The 24,767-nt window shown below is 34.8% G+C and overlaps 1 protein-coding gene across 1 annotated transcript in view; it reads left to right on the plus strand.

Moving 5' to 3' along the window:
- The first annotated feature begins 1,003 nt into the window (after positions 1-1,003).
- LOC138709951 (zinc finger protein 271-like) overlaps positions 1,004-24,767 on the plus strand; it is a 73,330-nt gene continuing 49,566 nt past the window's right edge. Inside the window, exons 1-3 of the mRNA XM_069840636.1 lie at positions 1,004-1,277; positions 10,593-10,690; positions 22,925-23,062. Of these exons, the coding sequence (XP_069696737.1) occupies positions 10,598-10,690; positions 22,925-23,062 (231 nt within the window). The 5' untranslated portion in view covers positions 1,004-1,277; positions 10,593-10,597. The remainder of the gene's footprint in view (positions 1,278-10,592; positions 10,691-22,924; positions 23,063-24,767) is intronic.

Below are 24,767 nucleotides of genomic sequence, written 5' to 3' on the forward strand. Positions count from 1 at the left end.
TGGTTCAATCTAGATTAAAGGATGACTGACATTGTGAAGCCATTTTGCGAGCTGTCCAAGGATGCAGATATAAAGGCTGTATTTAATACCGTTGGCATTGATCTCGATTTATCAGAAATAGTCCCTGAGTATCGAGATCTTAAGGGTTTGCCAAATATAGACATCCTCTCCGTCAAAACACTTGCAGAAAAAGTGAAATATTTTGCCTCTTCAGCTATTTAAAAAATCTAGTAACTCTTTTTGCTCGTATCCTTGTGGCTAAGCCTCACAGTGCTGACGTGAAGCGGTACGTGAGCTCAGATACCTCCTTGAAGAGCACGAAACGTGCCAGAATGAGTACGGTACTGAAACCGAGAATCTTTATTTCTTTGTTCACTATAACATTCCACCTCTGGCTGAATGGAACCATCGGGAAGCAGTACCGTTCTGGCTCCGGAAGTGTGAAGGACGTACCCGACATCGTCCGATGCTGTCACAACAAGAGTACCTACTTCACTGGCATATCCAGACGTGCCGAGAAACACCTAGGAGACAGCCCACAGGTGGATAACGCCACAAAAACAAAGAAGGAGACATTTTAAGATACTGTTGGTGTTACGAGTTAATTTCTTACATCAATTTTGCATAATTATTGTACAACTGTTTACCGGTACATTACTTGTGCTTTTCTGTTTATTGTAAATGTGTGTAACTTATATAGGTCTAGACCTAATGAAAATTTCGATGAATACAAGGTTATTGCTTTCACTTCGTACCGGTATCTGTTGTTGTCTTTTAACTTTTATTAATGCTGCACAAAATTTGTTTTATTAATGCACAAATGGGGTATGACTGCACACTAAAAAAACTCTGCAAACAACACTGTTGTATACTGTATAATATGTGATCAAGTGCTTAACTAAACCATGTGTTTTTTTTTTTTTTTTTGTTATCGTTACTCTTTTTTATCGTTTCTATGCTTCTTTTTATGAGCTCTGCGATTTTCTTTTTTTAATGAACTACTTTTTATCCTGTATATTATGCCTTGTCCAATGAGGCAATCCCATAACTAGGAAAGCTGGAAGTGTATATTTTCTTTTGTAAATATAAATACTGTTTTCGTCATGTAAGAAAACGTCTGTTCGTAGCCGATATTACGGCACACTTGATCGTAGCGGAAGCTAGTTCGTCATTTCAATTGGAATCTTGTGTAGGACATACTGAACCTCTGTCATACTGAAAGGGAAGTGATGTTATCTGTATTTCTGGTTCATTTTGATGATATAATATTCATAGAGGTAAGTCTGTAACTGTGAAAATTACCAATTTTTCCATTCGGTGCATTATAATTCCAATATTATTGGAGTGGTCGGCGATGGTAAACTTTAGCGGTCCCTGCTTAGGTCGTTTGTTAAACGGGTTTCTCGGAAGCACACTGATGCAGTGTCGGTCAAATGCGAGATTGTTTGTAATATTGTACATCATGATTGTTTTTGTTTTAGGTAGGTGAGTAAATCGCCATAGCCTACTAGTAAGACACAATATGGGGAAATATATATTGGCAGTGATAGGCTACTGGAACAAAATTTATGTGAAACTAAGTACAAACTTTAAAAAATCGAATAATAAGCTGGACTCGAACTTTTGTTTGATGCTGGCAAGTACTGGTAATGAGTGACGTCGCCATAATCACAGCATTGGGGGTGCGGATGGGGTGCGAGCTTTAAAAATGGGATGGGAGCTATAAAAATGTGGTACATAAAAAATCCAAAATGTTCTCTCTCGTGCACTTGCGCACATACTATACATCTGTTTATTGATATTATTATTATTATTATTATTATTATTATTATTATTATTATTATTACTACTACTACTACTACTACTACTACTACTACTACTACTACTTACCTGGGAATGTGTGTTGAGTTTCCTAATGTAAAGCTATACGTCGATTACCATGGGCAGCATCATATGTGTTGATTAGATCCTCAGTGTCCAGCGCCTTTAGGATATCCTGCTCTACAGCAAGGACTGCATGGCCTGTTCTTTTCCGCAAGTCAGTTTTAATGCTGCGTAAACATGAAAATGTAGGTTCACATCCCGCACTAGATGCTGGTGTTATGATAGAAATTATGGAAAGTTTATGAATTTCGTGAAATGCCAATTTATACTCCTGAAGAAAATTAAGAAATTTTGAAATGTTGTCAATAGTGACATCATGTTCATTCTTACAATGTTCAATTGTTTTAGGGATTAGTTTCACTTCTGCTTCCACACTTTGTTCATCACATCCATAATGATGCACTAAGAGACGTGGTTGTTTCACATCCAACAAATTCTTAGAGCTGGGTTGCAAACACTTCATGCCTTTAATGATTGAGCTGTGTTCAGAAAATCTGCGTTCCAATTCATTTAAAATTTTATCAAGAATTGGCAGAAAGGCATGTGCATAGTAATCATCTTATGACTCAAGTTTCTCTTTATGACAATACTGTACAGTTGTCAAAAGAAAAAGTGGGCGCTCTCTAGACACAAATTTCCCTTTGGGTATCTCCGCTACAATTGGGAGACAGGTAATGTTACATGTTGTTGGACCACGTAGCCTGATATCTACAGCACAGTCTAATATATACAGTCGCGCAACTTCAACACTTTTTTTGCCAACGTTCACGACACTAGCGCTCAAGCGGCAGGCAAGGCGCTGGTCATAGGGTTGATACAGCCAACACGTGCTTTAAAGGTATGCGAGATGTTATAATAACGTTTTAATCATGCGTCGGAATAAAGGCAATGTGTGCAATGACGAAAATTGCAGTAACAACAAGTTTAAATCTCCGAATTTGTCGTTCTTCAGATTCCCTAAAGACCAAGAGAAAATCATAACTCAATCATAACCTATAATCCACGCTGTAGGTAGCCTACGTATTGTGTTCTATAAAACATTTATTAGTTATCAGTTACCTATTTGTCAGGAAGGGGAGTTTAAATAAAAACAAAGTAAATACAGTACCTGTTACAGTATATTATTGTTTTGCAGAGATCATGTGTAAATGTGTAACCATTCCGATTTTGGATAATGTATCTACAGTTTTTAATGCAAGTAATTCCATAATTTTTGTATTCGTGGTTTTTTCTTTATATTTTTCAGAAGTTGAATGTTATATTGCATTCAAGTAGGGATTATTGTGTTAATTTTTTTCAAGAATTCATGGCGTATTATAATCCTTTTGCAAAATATTCACTTCTTGAATAAATCCAGACTGTGTCGATTGAATAAATCCAGACTGTGTCGATAAATTTCTGATGTGTTGGTGTAGATTCATATGGCAGACGTATTAAGTTCTCAAGAAATAAAAGAGCCTTTTTAAATTTAATATAAAAAGCAATCTTTTCTGAAATAATTTGCATGACTGTTATTGGTGTTGATTTTACATTACCAGTGATTATTTGAGCCGTTCAGAGCAGAAGTGGTATAAGTCAAAATTAGGTAATGAGGTTTAAAGTAAAAATTCTGTAAAATACAGCGCAAAGTAGCAATTAATATATCCTTCGTGCTATTCACTGACTACTAATAGTTTAGATAAATTCAATATTAACTGCTACTTTGCGCTGTATTTTACAGAATGTTTACTTTAACCCTCATTACCCATTTTTGACTTACACCACTTCTGCTCTGAAAATAAAATTAGGCCTACATTTTCTGAGTTAATTGAAGTTACAATTTTTCAACAAAGTTGTGTATTCATTTGTTCTCACCTACGTCATAATAACAGTAAATGCATGTAAATTACGTATTATATAGGTAGGGTCAGTTAAAATTAAGCTTATGTGTGAAAACTGGAAATGTAATATAAAATGCGGTAAACTTTCCATAAAAATTCAAACCTTAATATCAGCACTATTAGCGACTCAAAATAATAATAAAAAAAATGGAAAAATAATGAACTTCATAAATCAATTTCTGTCAAATTAAGGTTTATATCTTCCCCTTTTTAATTTTTAAGTTTACGTCAGCGGCCGAGTTTGCCCCAATTTGCGGTATGGAAAATAGTTAATTTCTCAGGAAATAGGGAGAGGAGTTCACCATGCGATGTACCCTACGAGATGATATGCCCTACAATTTTGACTCTTCTCACAGGAAATATAGAGTTCCAATGGTTTATAAATATATTTAGGAATGAATTGAATTAACCGTCCACGTACAAACAATTATATTATTTCAAACCGTGATACGTGATCAGGGCCATGATTCAGTTGTAAGGAGCAGAAAGAATTATGTTTATTCCCAGCTTCTGAAACTTGTAGATTAACTGCGTGTGAATTTCTTCCAGGATTCTAAAGAAGAATTAGTAAGAACCATATACACTTATTGTATAGCATAAAAATATAAAATAAATTACGCAAAACCCGTTTTCTGATGTGTTATCATATGTAGTGTGCACACTTTTAACTTGCCTGCCGCTAGAGGCTACTGTCGCGCCAGCTGTCAAATGTTGGCATATTTTATACGTATGAGTTGCGTGACTGTATCTATTAGACTGTGATCTCCAGTCAGAATGAAAGTTTTTGCGTCTTAATCTGCAGCGCAATGGTAGCGTTTCAGGCAAGTGTTCGTAAGGTCGTGCGTTCGAACACAACCTAACGCGTTTTGTTTTTTTTTTTTTTTAGGAGAGAGAAAAAATATAATTGTTTCCGTTTCTTTTATGACTGTTTTAGTAATTAACATCAGGTTCATGAATGTATTGTGCCATGACTGTGTCATTATTCATTATGACATTATGGCTGCAAATGGAAAGAAATATTATATTTTCAACAAAAATATCTTTCGTGGCATAAACAAAACAAACTTACAGGCGTCTGCCTTAAAAGATTAAAGCAATTAAAAGTTAAAAAAAAAGCAAAACAAAACAAAAAGCCACGATTCAATATTTAGTCCATCTTCCTACCATCTCGATCACATCTGGCAGTCGAGTGGGCATGGAATCGACTAGTGTTTTCAAATACCGACTGTTCTCAGTCACGGCATCTCAGGGACCATGGACGAGCTTCCACAAATCATCAGGGCGTCTTGGAGGGAGAATTGGGCCAATTTTTCCGCATATGCCTCTTTACTTGTGCCCATATATTCTCTAAAGAGTTCAAGTCCGGAGAGCGACGAGGCCAGTCTATCAATTCAATATCCTGTCTCCTCGCAAACCAATCCCGAATCAATTGAGATGTGTGGACTGGATGATTATCCTGCTGAAATTGAAGAATTCCAACACGACACAGATAATCTACCACTGCGGGTACGCATGGCAGCGTATCTGTGGTCGAATCGGTACCAGGAGGACGATATACAAAAGTGGGTCCTTCATTTGTAGTATAAAAGGTGACTTCATCAGAAAAGCTTATTCTTTTCCAATCCCGATCACCATTTCCCACTGCGAAGACTAAACGATTCTCTATATGCTCTTCCTTATGAACTTCCCTAGGAATGGTACGTCGAAATCTCAAATTGGCGGCCCTTAAACGATTTCTCACGGCCTGGTCGTGGCCAGGGAAATTAACAACTGCCTTCAAAGTAGCAGCGGTATGAAAGGGATTCCTTTCAACCTCTGCCACTAATCTGGCGTCCTGTTGTGGTATTGAAATTTTCCTTCTACCACTCCCAGCTTTTCGGCCAAAAATTGCCGAGCGTTGATAAATCTGCACCCATCTCCGGGCTGTCCTTTCTGAAACGTTGAAACGCCTGCCTGCCTCGGATGCCGAAAAACCAAGATAAACCACAGCCCGTATTATACTTTCATTCGTTCCTGCACCTCTTTGTGGAGCCATGTCAGTCAAAGGCGCAGGCAGAAATGGCGTCGTGGTTTCCTCAGAAAATTAGCCTCTACCTAGGTCTTAAAATAACAGCAAAACATTCATTATACTAAAAGTATATATTCTTCAATAATTAGGAAATAATAATATAAATACTAGTTAGAGTCTTAGTAATAACTATATCATTTTCAAACATGAAGTCCACAGAGTTAAGAAGAATATAATTATTTTATAATCTCGACCTCAGTGTCGTAATTTCTTTTCGAAAAATCTGTATTGAACTGTATCCACGCAATACGTCCTTAATCATTGCTGCTGTTGCAGTTGGTATTACGACTACTAATATTATTGTCATAAACGGAGCCTTTTTATATCATTATTAAATATTCAGAATATAATTGAAATGAATGTTCAGTTGTAGTGTTTCTGACAATGCACTGAATTACGTTAATACCAGGTAAATGACATAGCTCAGTCTGAAGAACGTAGGAACGTCGGACGTCGTGAAATTCGGAATTGAAAGAATTGAAATGTCAACGTATCAGGCTCAAATCCTCGTGACACCTTTCCAATTTATTATGTTACAGAATAGTATAATGTAGTAATATAACAGTATAAGAAGAAAAAACTAACACTCGTATTAGGCAGCTGTATTGTTCTAAACCTAACATAAAAAATTTATATTACTTATACCGCTAACGAACGATAACAGAATACAAATGGTAATTTAAATATTATTTATATCGCTAACGAACGATAACAGAATACAAATGATAATTTTATTATTATTTATATCGCTAATGAACGATAACAGAATACAAATGATAATTTTAATATTATTCACGTCGCTGAAAACGATAACAGAATATAACAAATTATAACTTGAATATTATATATAGCGCTAAAGGAACGATAACATATAAATAACTTGAATATTATTCATATCGATAAAGAACGATAACAGAATATAAATGATAATTTGAATAATGCAGTACCTATTTATATCGCTAAAGAACGATTAAAAAATAAAATGAAAACTTGGACAAGGCCCGAACTCACAATCTTCAAATCATTAAGCGAGCTCTCTGCTTCTGGTCTACGAGGCGCAGATATGGAATGATTCCATAGTTCCGGAACTGCTTCTAAAAGCACATGCATCGTGTAACATCGCCGTGACTCGAAGTGGACTTAGAAAATATTCGCTGTTCACGAATGCGACCACTTTTTTTTTTTTTGACAACTGTACATAAATTTTTCCAAGTGCTCAGGAAGACGGCGTGACTTTTCACGCCTGCTGTCTTGAATTCCATTTTCTTTTTTTTTAGTAAACAAGCTTCTAGCCATATTTTCTAAAATCCTTCCTACAGTTTCGTATAATCTTAAGGTGATCAATAGTGCTTTCAATCAAAGTATACACACTACCATTGTCACAATCTTTACTCTGCAGAACATCAGACACAATTTTTATATCTTTCAACAAGGCTCTAAATACGCACAAATGAGCTAAAAATTGCATGTCTATTGAATTAAGTAACCCATAAGCCTCTTGTGATCGATCTCCTCTTCCTCTATCTTCCACTAGTCTGTGAACCGTGACAATAATGGCAGACAACATTTTCTTCGTAGTTTCGCAGGCTGCTGCTTGGCAAATCCACCTCGTCTCAATCAGAGCTTTCAGTTCTGTAACAGAGTTTTTCATTTCATGCTGAACATTAATAAAAAGGGAATGTGTGGCTGATCCTGATATAAAAACGTACAACTTCTGTAGTAACGAGAAAAAGCTATTGGCACTTTCAACATTTTTACAAACATCAACAATAACAATATTAAGTCTATGATGTATGCAATGAGTATAAATCATTAATTGAGGTACATCATTCTGAATAGAGTTTGTACACCACTAACTGATCCTTTCAATACACTGGCACCATCATACTGTAAGAGTTCACACCTGTGGAGTAATAGCTAGTGCGTCTGACCGCGAAATCAGGTGGCTCGGGTTCGAATCCCGGTCGGGGCAAGTTACCTGGGTGAGGGTTTTTCCGGGGTTTTCCCTCAACCCATTATGAGCAAATGCTGGGTAACTTTCGGTGCTGGACCCCGGACTCATTTCATCAGCATTATCACCTTCACTTCACTCAGACGCTAAATAACCTGAGATGTTGATATAGCGTCGTAAAATAACCCACTAAAAAAAAAAAAAAAGGAAAAACCATCATAAGTGTGTGCAATACAGTTTTGCATATTTATACTACACTTACTCAGTTTTTCGTTTATGTAAATTAGACGTGAAGTGGCGTCTAACTCGTTAGCTGGTCTAAAACCTAAAAAGCGTTCATGAACTTTGTCATTTAGGTAAAAACGAACGGTCCACGCCTGTGGAGTAACAGCGCGTCTGGCCGCGAAACCAGGTGGCCCAGGTTCGGTTCCTGGTCGGGGCAAGTTGCCTAGTTGAGGTTTTTTTCCAGGGTTTTCCCCCAACCCAATATGAATAAATTCTGGGTAACTTTCGGTGCTGGGCTCCAGACTCATTTCTCCAACATTATCATCTTCATCTCATTCAGATGTAAATAATGATAAAGGGTCGTAAAATAACTTACAAAAATAAAAACGAACGACGACAGATAACTGTTCAGTTTTACTTACATCTTTAGTTTCGTCTACCATAATAGCAAAATAATATTTGTTTGCTTACAACTTTAAGAGTAGCACTAGCAAGGACATTTAATATTTCATTTTGAATTGATGGATGAGTATATTTAGTTTGTTTTCTACAATGGGATTGTTTTTAGATATTAGCTGTAGTAACTCTAAGTAATTTCCGCGGTTTTCACTATCTTAGGTTTCATTGTTGCCGCTCTGAATGGTACCTAGTTCAGCAGTAAACTTGAGGATTTCTATTATTTGTCGAACATAGTTACGTACGATTTTCTCGCACCTTACTTGCATATGCTATCCTTATCAAGGTCCCAACTGATGTTTGTGGATCTCTTATTTTCATGTGTCGGTATTCTTCCCATGCAGCACAACTTTTCTTATGTGATTCAACATTTTCAATGTTTTTTATCCCTGTGTTGGCGGAAAGTGCTCTTTGCTAGTTGTTATATCCACCCTTTGTTATTAGAGACGAACAACGACCACTTTCAGTCGAAAAGAAATGGCACGCAAAACAAAATGCAGTATCTTGGGAAACACTATACTCCAGCCAGGGGAAAGTTTTAAACTATTCAGATTGGTAACTTCTCGCTTTTTCCAAATGTTCTTTTCGGGTATTTATTTAACACGAACTGTTGAGGAACATCGGAGACTGATTTAGCTATATCGAGGGGAAACCCTTTGCACTCTCATTAAGCGCGAGTACATCACACTCTATCGCTTTTGCTTCACTTTCAAACTCTATCGTAACATCTTCATCTTCACTTACTTTTCTTTGTTCTTGCTTAATTTTTGAAAATAAGTCCGAAATATAACGTTTTTTGCCTGGTAGACATTATAACAGACTGTAGAATTTGGCTTTTTACAACCAAATCACTTAATATATTATAATTATGAACAAAATATTATTTAAACTGTTAACTCGTAAGAACACACGCACTATGTTAGAAGTCGACTGAGTACTGCACTGTCGTACTAATGAAAGATTTCCTCATAGGTACATTATTGTCGTGATACGCACTCAGTTCGTAACACAGCTTAACAGTAATATGACGTCATATTATGAAAATTCAAATTCAATCTTCCTGAAACTTCACACATAGTCTTGTTGTTTTACGTAAATTATAATCATGTTAATTTCATTTAACAAACATGTTAAAAAATAATTAAAATAATCTATAGGCTTACCAGTAACGAATCTGACATCTGGGAATGTTCATTGTCGAGTTGACTGCATTGCACCAATACATATTAACTCTAACGACGTTCAAACAGATGTAACACTATTTAATGATGGAATGAAAACAAGAATAACGTTGATTTGTGTTTAACTGTGAATCCTGTAAAATGTCAAATGCTATGTACAGTTTGAATAATGACTAGTTTTTATTTCTAGTGTTTAATGAAATTTTTTTTACAATTATACAGGAATATGTTTGTTTTTGTTCTTCAAAATAACTTATGTATAATATTTTTTTAATTCCCCAAATCACGGCTTTAAATGCCCTTTGGAGTGTGGAAAGGGGTGCTCCGATTCTTTATGGGGTGTTTGCATACCCTTTTCACCCTCCTAGCAATGTCCCTGCCGGTAATGAAACACCTTTGAGCTGCCACTCACTTTGACAGCAAGCCTTTGTTAATGGCCTTTCCACATGTGTGCGTTGTGTACATTGAGGCATCTGGAAAATTGTTTGCTGTTAAATTCTTGTATTTTGAAGTTTCGTGAGTTAGATAGGCTATGTCATTATCCAAACTAGAGAAGATAACAGCAGAAAGGTGTGACAGGGAAAGCAGTAAGTGGAATCATAGAAATAGTTGTTTAGTCAAATATCCGAAGACAGTTTGAACTTCACAAGTGACACCAATAAGTCATAACTCGTATAGTATGATGCAAAATTTCGGTACAGTTGTACTGCCATGTAAACTTTTCTATGCCGGTCATTTTTCCTTTCAATGGGTGTACATGTATGTATGTATGTATGTATGTATGTATGTATGTATGTATGTATGTATGTATGTATGTATGTATGTATGTATATATATATATATATATATATATATATATATATATATATATATAATATAGTGAATAGGCCAGTTTCAGCAGCTTACATTCTGCAGCTAACTCTCAATCACTGAAATATCTGTTACAGTTGTGATGGATGTGATCAAGAAGGAACCCAGCATTGACCCATTGGCTCTAGACTTAAGTGATAAAACTGATCCAGAAGAGAAAAAGCCATTATCAGAGGTAAATTCAAAGTCAGTGGTTATGATTTCTACATGTGATGTTTATAACAATGTACAATATGACATAATGTTACATATATCACATTTTATAGTTAGGATACTTATAGTATATAGACTAAGAAATTTTTAGTCTAAAGTTGTTTGCCCTTTTTGCGTTTATTTCAGATGTTATATGCTCCTTTTATAATGTTTCAACAGCTGACAATCAGTGGTGGTTTCAACGGAATTTTTAAATAACCTGCAGCCAAAGTGCGTTTAATAGATCCTATTAATTAGTTGATATCTTCTATGTTTTGATGAATACAGTACCTAGACATATGTAAGTTCAAAAAGTTGAATCTTACTGCTTGTGACTAGGCACATGCATTGGCTCCCTGACGTTCTGCTTATAGCAGGACAGTCTCGGATGTCTGACATCTGTCCACCTGTTCTGAAAGAGAGTCTGGGATGCCATATGTCCCAGTTTTCCTGCAATATATAAGATAATATTGTTCATGCAATATTTAAAATTTCCCGATTTTATTAGCAATCTATATTCACCTAGAATGAATTCAATCCTCTCCAACATTCAATGAGCATGTGTTAGTACGAGCTAGAGTAGCATGACTGTACGTTTTTACTATTTCCTATGTTGGTCGTTCTGATTTTCTTTGCTTCTGGAATTTGCAGTTGCAGTTAGGCTACATTTCAATGTGAGCATCTTGTTTTACTTTTATTTATCGAAAATTGAAAAACTGCCTGTAGAAAGTGTAGTCTCTTCTTTTAGTGTAGTTTTGTAGTTATCAGTTTTTTACCATCATGCCTAAGTGAAAGTTTAATTTTTCAAACAATTTAAAAGTGCATTATCTTTATCTAAAAGAATTTTACAAAATTAACTCAAAAGTTGAGTATACTATATGCAGATCAGTGTTCAGCATCAGTAACGGAGGTAGTGCAGATATTGTGTACCATATAAAAACTAAAAAGCACGAAACTGTAGAATCGGAAAAATGCTCTTGTCTACATTCTTTAAGTACAAATGTATACGTAAGAAAGAATTGACTGCTCAAGAAGTCGTTTTTCTGTTCCACAATGTTAAACACAATAAGAGTTCAATGCATGGATTGTACAGTACTTTTATCACCGCACGAGATAGTAGCAGAGAAACATTTTATGTGGGGAAGGGGGAAGCTGTGGATTAGCAGTATTATGTGCATGTGCTGCAACCTCGGCCTCCTCCTGCCCCACCTAGAACATTTCTCTGCCATCTCTTAGTGCAACAATTGTATCTCTACTCTCTTGAAACAATTCATGAATAAGAAATGTACTGGTTCACAGACTAAAGGCAAATTCACAGCTCTTTAAATTTAACACTGCATGTTCAGAAGGAGCTCATTGAAGATTTAACAGATTTCCACTTTTGTGTATTATCAATAGACAAGAAAATGACATCTTATTGCAAAACTCCAAATTTTGAAAGTAAAATTAAATATCAGAATTCACCAGTTCTTGGAATGCATGATATTTCAGAGAAAATAATAGTAATGTCGGCAGAGAATGGAAATGTGTGGAGTAGCCTGTGTATACAATAATAGTTCACAATACTGTACACACCACTGTAGATATTCTGCCACTTGACGTTCAAACTGTTAGAGGAAAGATCTCTCAATGTTTTCGTTTCATTATTGTCAGAGTGAAGAGTTTAAAATTATTCTGTGAATTTACTGTCAGTTGATCAGTCATATTTATTTGTCAGAATTACAATTACGTAATCATATACAATAGTCAATAGAAACATAATCAAATTAAAATGTTAAAATTCCAAGTTTATATGGCTGTCAAAATATTCATTAATATGATAAGCCATTTTTAAAACAAATTTGAATCTTAATAAGCCAACTGAGTGAGTATTCTTAGGCAATCTGTTAAACATATCTAAAGAAATTACATTGAACCATTTCTTAGTCTTTGTCAACCTGACCATAAGTGTTGCAATATAAGTGGATATTCGTAGTAAAATACTTGTGAAGCTGGGATTGAGAAGTATGACTATTTAAATTAATTTTAGTATGGACTAAACATTTTTAAATATATTGACTAATTACAGTAAGAATATTAGCATTACGAAATAAAGGTCGACAATGAGCATTAAAGGATGAATTAGTAATAATTCGTTATGCTTTTTTCTGCAGAATTAGAACACTGTTAACAGTAGCACCATTACCCCACAAATGAATACCATAATGAAATACACTATGAAAAAATGCATAATATGCCAGTTTAAAATAAATACTAGGTACAAGAGCTTTTAATTTACACAAGAGATAAAGTACCTGGGAAAACCTTCTACACACAGATGCAATGTGACTCGCCCAAGTAAGCTTTGAGTCTAATGTAATGCCAAGAAGTTTAACTTCTGAAATCATTTTATCAGGAACATTATTTAATGAAAATAGTATTCGCTGAGTTCTAGTTCTGTTAAGTTTCAACCTGTTAGCTTCGAACCAACCAGCACCATCACATAAATAGGAATCAATTAATAAAGACAAATGATATATGTCATACGTAGTAGACAAAAAGGAAGTGTCATCAGCCAAAAGGATTGTGTCATTTATATTAAAAGACAGATCATTTATCATAATAAGAAACAATAGACGACCCACAACAGATCCTTGAGGAACTCCAGTAATATTAACAGCATTAGAAAACTCCCCATTGGTACACATAATTTGAGTATGATTATTTAGATAGGATCTAATTAAGTGCAATTCTTTACCTATGACTCCATAGAAGTAAAGTTTGGAACAAACGGTTTCATGAGATACACAGTCAAAAGCCTTGAACAGATCACAAAGTGTAGACATGGTACTATCATGCCTCTCAAAACCAATAACAACAGACTGTACTAAATAATTAAATGCATCAAGGTTGGATAATCCTGATCGAAAACCATATTGTGAATTGGAGATTCAAAATACCGAGTCAACTGTTATTTAATGATATTTTCTATTATCTTATAAAAACAAGAATTATTGATATAGGTCTATAATTTTCAATTTTTGAAGGGTCACCTTTTTTTTTATAAACATCCCTGTTTGAGTTTGTTACCTTTGAAGATACAGGGAAAACACTACTTGATATGCATTGATGGAATAAATAATAAACTTAATAAAATCAATATTAATGTCATACAAATCTTTACATTTAGAATTTTTGAGATCAAAAACTATTTTCATAACTTCTTGAGTAACAAATTTGTATTTAAAATCTGTTTCTATTATGAATCCAGTATTAGAAAGATAGTCCATAGAAGCGATTAACCTTTTCTAAAATATGTTAAAACAGAATTTATAAAAAAGTTATTAAAGTTATCGATATTAAATTCATAGTCGCACATGCGATTAGAATTTTTACATTCAGTATTTATGATATGCCAAGCCGATTTGCATTTGTTCAAAAATGAAATTGATATAAAATTCGTTAAATGTGCGTTTCCCTTCTTTTATGGCCAATGCATACTCCTTTTTGGCTGCAGTATATTAAACTTTGACATCAGAAACATTAGCTTTATAGTAAATTGCCCATTCAAGATACCTGTAGATTTTCAGTAAATAATCTTTTAAAATACTTAAATCCTTGGTATACCAACCCAACTTCTGTTCACGCATTTTGTTTGAATTAGTACTGTTCTCACTTATAACATGGAAGAAATAGTTGAATCCATATAAAAATGCAGCTAAAAGGTATCAAAATTACACTCAATATTAAAATTAAGTATACTATTCCAATCAATAGTATATAAATAGTCCATAAAAATAGCTTGTTGTCATTACTAAATTTACGTACGATACTTGTAGGTAATTTACTGTTGGATATAGAATCACCAAATACAATTTTAGTGGACAAACAATTATAGTCAGAAAAAGGAACATTAAAAATAATTGAAATTATTAAAGATCGAGATATATTGGTAACAATGTTACCAAGACAAGATTTCCCCCTATTAGGGTTGGTATTATTGCAGTAACAATTTGCAGCTCTTAAAATGTTAAAAAAATTGTAATCTAAAATCCGTATTAATATTAACATTTATATCAAAATCACCGCATAACACAAGACAATTTAAAAGAATCAAAAATCTAAACAACTTCTCCAATAACTGTAAAAACAAAAGTTTGTCACCTTTAGGGAATGATATATAGATAATAAAATCGTTTTAAAACTGGATAACACAGCAGCAACCACAAAATATCGTTTGTAACAAAACTTATCAACATCAGTTGTTCTATAGTGAATGTTTACATCGAGAAAAATAGCAACACCAACATGTAACTTGATTTCTTTATAAAATCTAGCAATGCAAATGTAACCATGTAGTATGATGAAGTCGGACTTATAAGGATTACACCAATGTTCCGTTAAACAAACAGCTAAGAATTTGTTTACATATAATAGTATTTCCAGTTCACCAATTTTATTACATATAGATTGAACATTTAGGCAGAGTAAAGTATCACCATACTGGCAACATCCAACACAGCAGAGATTAACCGGTGCTGGTTTTTTGTGGAACGTGAAAAATTTGTCTAACATAGGCATTGACAAGCCATATACTGGGATCCAATGCTGCACTTATGTGTTCTTAAAATGTATCCAGCTTAACAGAAGAATATAATTCTAGATTCCTGGATTCAAGCTTTTCACCAGATACTTCTGGAAATTTAGGCTACAGAAATTCTAAAACAGTCTCTAATATTTAGTATGAGGGACAAGTCTGTAAACATAAAGTGAGATAAGCTTAGGAACACCAACTAATGAAACAACATCAGAAGCACAAGAAGTCATATTACTAATTACTAACTATCGGAATATGCTTTTGTTTGTGTCCATAACTCTTCTTGAACAGTTTTCGTCCTTTCACCATCATCATTCTTATTAACTATATTCACAATTTAAAGGCTTACTGGTTGAATTTATTCTAGATTCCTCAATTCTGTTCTCACAAAGCACTTGATTTACAACACTAGTTGCAGGATTAGATTTGATTTCATTAACATAACGTACCTGCACATATCCCGGATCCACTGACATCTGTTACTTGATTTGTTGTTGCGTTGACTTGAGTTGACATTTTTTTTTTGTGATCCTTCGTCTTCTGACGAGTTACATGATTAGCAGAACATGCAATAGGCGAGTCGTTATCATTATGAGAGGACTTAACTGATTTATCAGTAGATGCAGAAATATCACTAGACACATTCACTTATAGCACTTGTAAATATTTTGTAAACAAGGTCACCTCATCGACTAAAATCTTGACTTTTTCTTTTAGTTCGTTACTAACACAATCCTTTTGATTCAGTAGAAACTTAATGACAGGAAGTTCAATAGAGCCTTCGTTATCGCACATATCAACCAATGTTTCATAAATGTCGTTATCATTATAATCACTTTTGTTATTCTCACTTTCAAACTTCGTTTAGTAGACTCGTCAATAAACTTAATTTCACTAATTAATTTTGCACAACTCGGATGATAACTGCATTGCATACAGTTTACACCATTAGCTAATTTTGACTTACATCACCTACAACATCGTGTAGAGACAGGTCCGTTTTCAGTCATGTGGTTAAGATACAATATGCAGATGGAGCGAGTACAGGCACGTCCAGTCACTACAGCAAACTCATTTAATGTCTGGTAGGCACTGACAAATCACACAAGACTTATGCCCGTAACTGCCTGCCGTCAGGCTTGGGTTCCGATGAAGCAACAAAGCAAGTTAACTTTTAAGACTGAACCCATTCAGCCCGGGTTTTATAAGTCCAGTCCAGGCGGGACCCAAGAAAGCCTGCCTGTTTGCTCGTATTCACGGAAGCCAGTCTGCTCTGATTAAGATGAAACAGTACTAGTTTGAAATCTAAGTTCGTTGGCTATTTAGTCACTTCAAAAAATTTTTAATTTATGGTCCAACACTGCAGAAAATTCTTGATTAAAGAAATATAGTTTTACAATTTATTGCATTACAGAATTTCATAAAATAATAAGATAAATATTATACATTTCATTTTTCTACAAAGTGTATGTCACTCAAGAAATAACGGCAGATAATTCTTGATTAAGGAAACACAGTTTTACAATTTATTGCACTACAGAATTCATAAAATAATAAGACAATATTATACATTTCATATATTCCTGCAAAGTGTATTTGACTCAACAAAATAGTAAAATTTCGTAACTTGTGACTAGTTGAGAAGGGAAGGGAAGAGAGAAGAGAAGGAAATATGTTGAAAAGATATTGGTAACAATTATTGTGAATATCAACAACTATTATAGAAAAATATTCCATTTTAACTTTTTCCTTATCAACATGAAGACCTGTAAAATGTATAAAAATTTTTCGTTCTTCAGAATATTGATTTGCTATTTAACTTCTGACAGACAGATTTCTTTTTATTTATGAAGCTGAAAGTTTGAAGGGTTTGCATTAAATTTATATTACTACGATGAAAAGGAAAGTACAAGTAATTTATAATAACTGTTGGCATTTAATGGATATTATGTTGACGAGAATTAGTTTTCTTTGTCTTTATTAACAGTACGTTTCAGAAGACAACAAATTAAGTTTTCAGTAGTTGGTCTATATCTGTAGGGTCTTGTCAAGTTTGAATGACTTGGTTGATATTTATTATGCATCTGAAAGCAGCACAGTCTGGCGCAGGTCAGTGAAACACACCAGTCCTTTCGGGTCACTATAGAGTCATTCCAAGTCAAATCGCACAGCAATAAAACACGACCTTCTCGTAAATGGTCAAGGTTTTTTTTCATGAATTCCACACGTCAAATAAGGAGACCCGTATTGTTTTATTTTCATAATTATTAATGATTTGTGTAGTTATGACTATTTGAAATTACGCAAATTATGCGCGCACTGTTACAAAAACTCACTTGGAACTCTGTGTCTACAAATAATTGTGGTTTGCGGTTTGGCGCATTTGAAAGACTAAATACAACACTTTTATTACTTTAGGCTAATCACAAATAAATTTAAAACTTGGTCTAATTTTTTAATTGTTTATTTTTCAAAGCAAAATTACTATATTATATAGCCAAGTTAAAAATCTGAAAAAAATATAGACTTGTTCCCTGATGTATTATCTGGAAACTACTGCATTTAGAAATGTGGGATCTGCATACATACATTTGTAACAATTTATTTTCCGGAGACATGCACGCACTCGCGATCCCCAGCTAATGAACTGCTTGTGGCCATGGGCTAGAAGGCTGCCCACGGGAAGTTTTACGAAATCCCCCGTTGCATGTAATAACTGACGTCACCACACTACAAAACAAATGCATTCATTCATCAAATGATTAATACCTTAAGGAACAGTAAATATCTTATCTAAAGTAATTTTATTATTGATGTAGATTCATTTTCCGGGCTGAGAGGCCGTGGCCACGGCCTCTCAGCCCGGAAAATGAATCTACATCTATAGACTCCGGCCGTGAAAGCCTACACTGCAAAATTTTATTATTGTCAGCTCAGCTAAGAGCGGGAGCCCTTCACAAAGCTGAATGTTTATACTGTAATATAGCCAAGTGTTTAACGATAGCAAGGCTGGGTAAGGCAGTAAACTTTATGACAGTAAACAGATGGCAGGAGACAAAATATAGAAGAGAAAAATAATCAGTCAGGGTTTGAACTTCATGGAGTGACGTGACTTCTATAATATGACATTAGTGACAGCAAAGATCGCGTGATATATAACAAGTGTTTAAATTCATTTGACCTTCCTAATCACGCTTTTCTATCAACTTCCGGATAGGTCAGGTGAAATTATATGTGAAGCTGGTAGTTCTTGTGATATTAATAAACATGAATCAAATGAAAGTGCAGACAGTTCACAATACAAAAACAAAAAGAATTTTAAAAATAATTGCTTACATGAAGACGATTATGGAATTAGCGCCGAATGACACTTCTTTGCGTCGACCTGGTTGGCGAGTTGGTATAGCACTGGCTTCTATGTCCAAGGTTGCGGGTTCGATCCCAGGCGAGGTCGATGGCATTTAAGTGTGCAAAATTTCGGCACATCCAGCGACGCTGAAATAACCTCTGCAGTTGCAAGCGTCGTTAAATAAAACATAACATAACACTTCTTTGCAACGTCGCATGGTAAAGGTCCATGTGATGGCATTGGAGGAACTGTTAAAAGACTTGACATGAGAGCCAGCCTATACAACATCCTATAACACCCTAAAAAAAAAACTGTTTGATTGGTCACAAAAAACATTTCTAACGTGTCATTTATATTTTGTCCATTGAATAAGCACAAAAATCACACTTAAAATTTGCAGGCCAGATACCACAATCTAAAAGCAATAACTGGTACATTAAAATTACATTCTTTTACTCCATTGTCAGAAACTGAAGATTTAATAAAACAATTTTCTTTCGAGAAAGGAGGTAGGCGAATGAAAATTTAAAGTGTAGTGCTTCTGTTTCTGTCACTATATATTCAAAGCAGAACAACATTTCCTTACATATATTGGCATTGAGAATGTGTCTTTGATGTTCTATAAACTAGTAGGTATATTGAGTGCTCAAGATTCTTATAGAATTGTTAAAATTCTTCAGTTCAGACATGTAAGATGCATTCTATTACAAAATGACTTCCTCTGCTTTTGGTGTAGCTCAAGGTCTCTGTGCAGTTTTCACCCAAGACTGCCTAACATATCAGCACTCTGTATCTTTTCGTTGGATTTTTTGAAGAGCTGTGTCTACATCCCTCCTTGCAACATAGATCAGTCATTCCTGCGCTTAAAACCCGTTTAATCCCATTGTCCTATGGAACGTAATTCACTTCATAACCGACTGCTGTGTCGAGTGCTTACTCTCAGTCAAATAATTCGACAATGTTTTCTGAACGCACTCTGTCAAAGATTTTCAACAATTGCTTGGTTTATTCCCACCTAATCACCAATGGTTGAAGTAACTGCTTGCTGGCTACGTCATGTCTACAGGTATGCAGACTTATTTATATTTCTGTTAGGGGTATATAATTCTAAATTTTCTATAACATTGTTGTCTGGAAATGTATGTGTGAGCCTCTATAGATGAACTCAAGTCGATGTTTCTACCAGTGTTCAAGATAAATGTGTTTACATTCAGTGTCATATCTATAAGACATTGGGACAATATAGATTATTTCTCTACTATGATTTTTTTCAGACAAGAGGTAATGCAACTTGGTGTCATCTAGAATTACCAGACTCCTCTTTTGTCTGGACCTTTCCTCCTAAGAGGCCTTTGTTTGGGGTCTGGGTGGATTTAAAAAAAAATCAAGAAATGTCCTTTTCGTAACTTGTAGATATGTCTGATCTTTTGAAATTACCTGATTTGACGCCTTTTTCAAGTAATTTGCCTGTAGGTGGCAGCAGCATCGACGAAATATACTCTTTGCCAACGATCATAACTCTCTTTGGTTACAAAATAATATTAAATTCACATTTTGTACGGTCTTTTTATGTATTTTGATAGTAATTATACATCCATTGGCTTTCATATTTAGTTAACTGTAAAATCATTTTATATTATTAAGTTTTATCATAAGTATGCTGCAATAAAATAGATACTGACATAATTTCAAGTATAATGTAGGTCTAAGCCTAAATTTAATTAGATATTTTCTGTCCTCTTTAATAATTATAGTTCCCTTGACTTTCTTATGTAGCTAAGTGTAACATCATAATTATTTTACTTTTAAGTATGATATAAGCCTAAATCTGTACAGTAAATATTTTGTAAGAAAATAGATATTGACGTAATTTATAGTATAATATAGGCCTAAGCGTAAATCTAAGTACATATTTTTTGTCCTCTTTTTTTTCGAACAATGTCCTCCTTTTTGAAGCTTTGTGACCTCTTTTTATCGATGTGAATCTGGTCATCCTACTGTCATCTGACAACCAATTAGGACAAATAATCAACCCAGCAATAAAGAAACGACTTTACTAATGTCTCCAAAATGGGGGGGGGGGAATGGATGGAAGGTATCCCCAATATCCCGATTTTCTTCACAAAATTCCTCTTTCAATGAAGGAATCCATACAGGATAGTGTGCAAGGGGAATCTGCCCCTGACATTTTATTTCTATGTCCAACAACATTTTTGACAAGATATTAGAACAGACACAAGTATACAGTCAACAGATTGCAGCATGGAAACTGCTGCTGACTGCGTGTCACATAATAGATTCCAAGAGATAAAAAAGAACCTTCATTTTAACGACAGAGAAGACAGATACTACAAAGTGAGGCAATTGTATGATTTAGCTAATGAATCTCTGAAGAAATACGTTTTCTTTGTGATAAGTTATCAATTTTATTGACGAAAGGATGGTGAAGTATTGAGGCAAGCACATATTGAAAATACATATGAGGGGAAAACCAGTAAAATTTTGGTATAAACTCTGGATACTAGCCTATGTAGTTATGATGGATATCCGTTTCAAGTTTTGCCATACCTACCAGGGAAAAAAGGATAACAATAATGAACCATTGTCGTTTAGATTTGTGAAATTGCTTGCATCCTTAATTGAAAACCCTAAAAAGCATGCTATTTATATGGATAACTTCTTCACATCCTACAAACTAGCTGTCATGATGAAAGAAAAAGGTTTCTTTGTGACAGGAACTATTCAGGAAAATCGCATCGAAAAATGTCCACCCAATCCATCTTTCAAAATGAAGAAAATGAAAGATGGGCTATCGACAAATGTTTGGATACAAATAATAATAATATTAGCATAGTTTGCTGGAATGATAACAAAGTTGTGACAGTTGTCACCACTTTTGAATGCCTCGACCCTAAAAAGGAGAAGTGCAATGAAGGACAAAAGGCTCAAGAACTAACAACGCAATCTCACATCCTATAATAAGTACAAGAATGGAGTTGACCTCTTCGATAACCTGATGGCTGTATACCACATCTGGATTTGAGACAAGAAGTGGTACTTCCCTCTATTCACAAATATCTTGGACACCATGGTGGTAACATCCTGGAAGCTCTACACTACTGCAGAGCTGGGTATTCATGACCTGCATATGTTTCGAAGAGAGTAAGTAATCAACTTATTTTATGATATTAGTAACCATATGACATACACTGCATATTTATTATTATTATTGTCCACACCTGTGGAGTAACGGTCAGCGTGTCTGGCCGCGAAACCAGGTGGCCTGGGTTCGAATCCCGGTCGGGGCAAGTTACCTGGTTGAGGTTTTTTTCCGGGGTTTTCCCTCAACCCAATATGAGCAAATGCTGGGTAACTTTTGGTGCTGGACCCCGGTCTCATTTCATCCGCATTATCACCTTCATTTCATTCAGATGCTACATAACCTGAGATGTTGATACAGCGTCGTAAAATAACCCAATATTATTATTATTATTATTATTATTATTATTATTATTATTATTATTATTATTATTATTATTTTCAGACTGGCAACGTTTTTCTTGAAGAGTAGTGGTACGCCGAAATCCAGACCAGGGCCAGAGTCGAAAAGAAAATGTCTTATGGGCGTCAGATTCGACAACATGGGCATTTCACAGCAAAAAAGTCGTCAGGAAAACAACTTCGGTGTGTCTGCTGTCCAAAGAGAAAGCCAACAACAATGTGTGTGAAGTGTAAAATGGAATTCTGTGCCAAATGTTTTGAGAAATATACATAGTAAAATTAATGGATGAAGATGTGAAAGAAAATTAATGTTTCTTAGTAATGTAAATTAATATACTAATAGATTTCTCATATAGCCACAATGTCCTATGTATAGGACACACTATATATTTGAAATTTGACTTTTTTTTTTTTTTAATCCAGTGTATACCCATTGAAACAATGTATCTGCGTTCGTTTAATAAAAAAATATTAAAATAAATTACGGATTACTCTTGTTCCTTATATTGAACTTCAACATAAATAATAAATGTGGAGTTGTTCATCAGATTATATTATGTACTTCGTAAGTCTATCTTTATGATCAGTACCATAATAAAATATCTACCCACATCTGAAAATAAACTTTCAGAGATATATATTTTATATATTACGTATACCTAGCAAACTTTTTATGTTTAACTTTTCACTTGTGTAATGTGAATTGGACGCCATTAGACATTACATTTAGACAGACATTGATCACTCTCAAACATGTTACATAATATACAGTATGTCCCACTCTTCTGCAGGAAGGCAGTTTATTGCATCTCCATATGACTCAAATAAAGACAGAGTTCGAGGACGACAGCTGTGATCTCACATCAGAGATTAAAGTTGAAGAAACTGCAGTGCCAACTAATTCTGTTCTGCTAAAGTGTAAAGATGAGGTAAGTGGAGCTCATGGGATGCAGTGACTTTTCTTCTAGTATTAAAGGGCCTGTTAACTTATGCATTTGTAGATAGAAAATTATTATAATAGATCAGATACAGAGTTTAGTTTCTGTGAAAACTCGACCATCATATGATAAATAGATTAATCCTCCTGCTGAACAGCGATGCAGTTGTTCATCCATTTCTAATTCCGAATGGTTGGGTAAGATGCACTTTGCTGAAGGGAAAATATTTATTTTGTAAAGGTATTTTGCAAGGCAGTCGTGAACTGTTCTTAGGTGAGTTGCCGGAATTAGAGTAGTGACGTCACACATCCCAGCTCTGCTAAGCTTGTTCGCTGCATCACTGGTTAGTGTGTCTTTTCTAGTGCAAGTACCTGGAGTTGCAACGTATCTTATAGTTATTTCCACGAGTTACAGCCGGAATTAGGTCATGGGCTATGAAAAGCCCAGAAGAGGTTGTATTAAATGAATATAGAAAGGAAACAGCGAGCATACAGACTGTCAAAGGAGCACAGATTGGCGTGTCTGCAGTCCATGTGTTTCTTCAACAACTCATCAACATTGCTCCTGCTGTTGTGAAATTGTCATGAAAGGAAGTGCTGAGTGCATTACATTTTTATAATGACTTTACACATTGAACACTGCTAAAATAACGGGAACATACATACACACTTATCGTTTACTCTTACAGACTATTCACTAGATTAATTCTTGAAATCCTCTAGATAGTGGAAAGAAAACATAATTAATAAAATCGTGAATAATACCCTGAGCCTAACATTGGGTATAGTCCACCACTTTGGAGTAATGGTTAGGATGCCTGACCGTGAAATGATTGGACCTGAGTTCAAATCCTGGTTGAGGCAAGTTATCTGGTTGAAATTTTTTCTGGGGTTTTCCCTCAGCTCATTAAGAACAAATGCTGGGTAGCTTTTGGCAGTAGACACTAGACTCACTTCACTGGCATTATCACCTTCATCTCATTCAGACACTAGATAATCATAGCAGTTGACAAAGTGTCGTAAAATAACGAATAAAAATATCTGTATATACATTTCAAACTGCCGGAAAGGAACATTTTATTTTTTTATTTTATTTTCAGTCTGACTCATAGCTGAGCTCGACATATCGACAGAATAACAAGCAGTTTGAATAGCATGTATAATGTGACCTCGATTTTGTCGAAATGCTATAACTCGAATATTCTATTTCTCGAAGAATTTTCTAGGTCCCGACCATATTATATGTACTTTACATGTTAATAGGTCGATAAATCGAAATTCGATATTTAGAATTTTCGATATCTAGAAGCAAAATTTTGATCCTAAAAGACAGGAAATACTCTATATTAGGAATTCTGTAGTGGCTGAGATGAACGGATATTCGCTTGATGATAGTAATTCAGTTCTCAGTATTGCATGTCCCAATGACGATGAAGAAGATGAAGAGGAGGTAGCCATCCATACTCCTGATGAATGGTTACAGTACCAACAAATTGTCAGTTGTGACACTAACTATGATATCTTCGTTAATGTGGACGCTCAAATTATCATGACTGAGAATTCAAGGGATGCAGATGTAGATAGTGCAAGAATGGACCAGAGTAGTGTAACAGGGGATTCAGAAGAAGATGACTTTGTCGAGATTCGGCAGGTCGAATGTTATCCACCACCATCTGCGAACCAGGCTTAGGTGCTCT

Source organism: Periplaneta americana, chromosome 12, assembly GCF_040183065.1.
Source record: "Periplaneta americana isolate PAMFEO1 chromosome 12, P.americana_PAMFEO1_priV1, whole genome shotgun sequence".
Lineage (NCBI taxonomy): Eukaryota > Metazoa > Arthropoda > Insecta > Blattodea > Blattidae > Periplaneta > Periplaneta americana.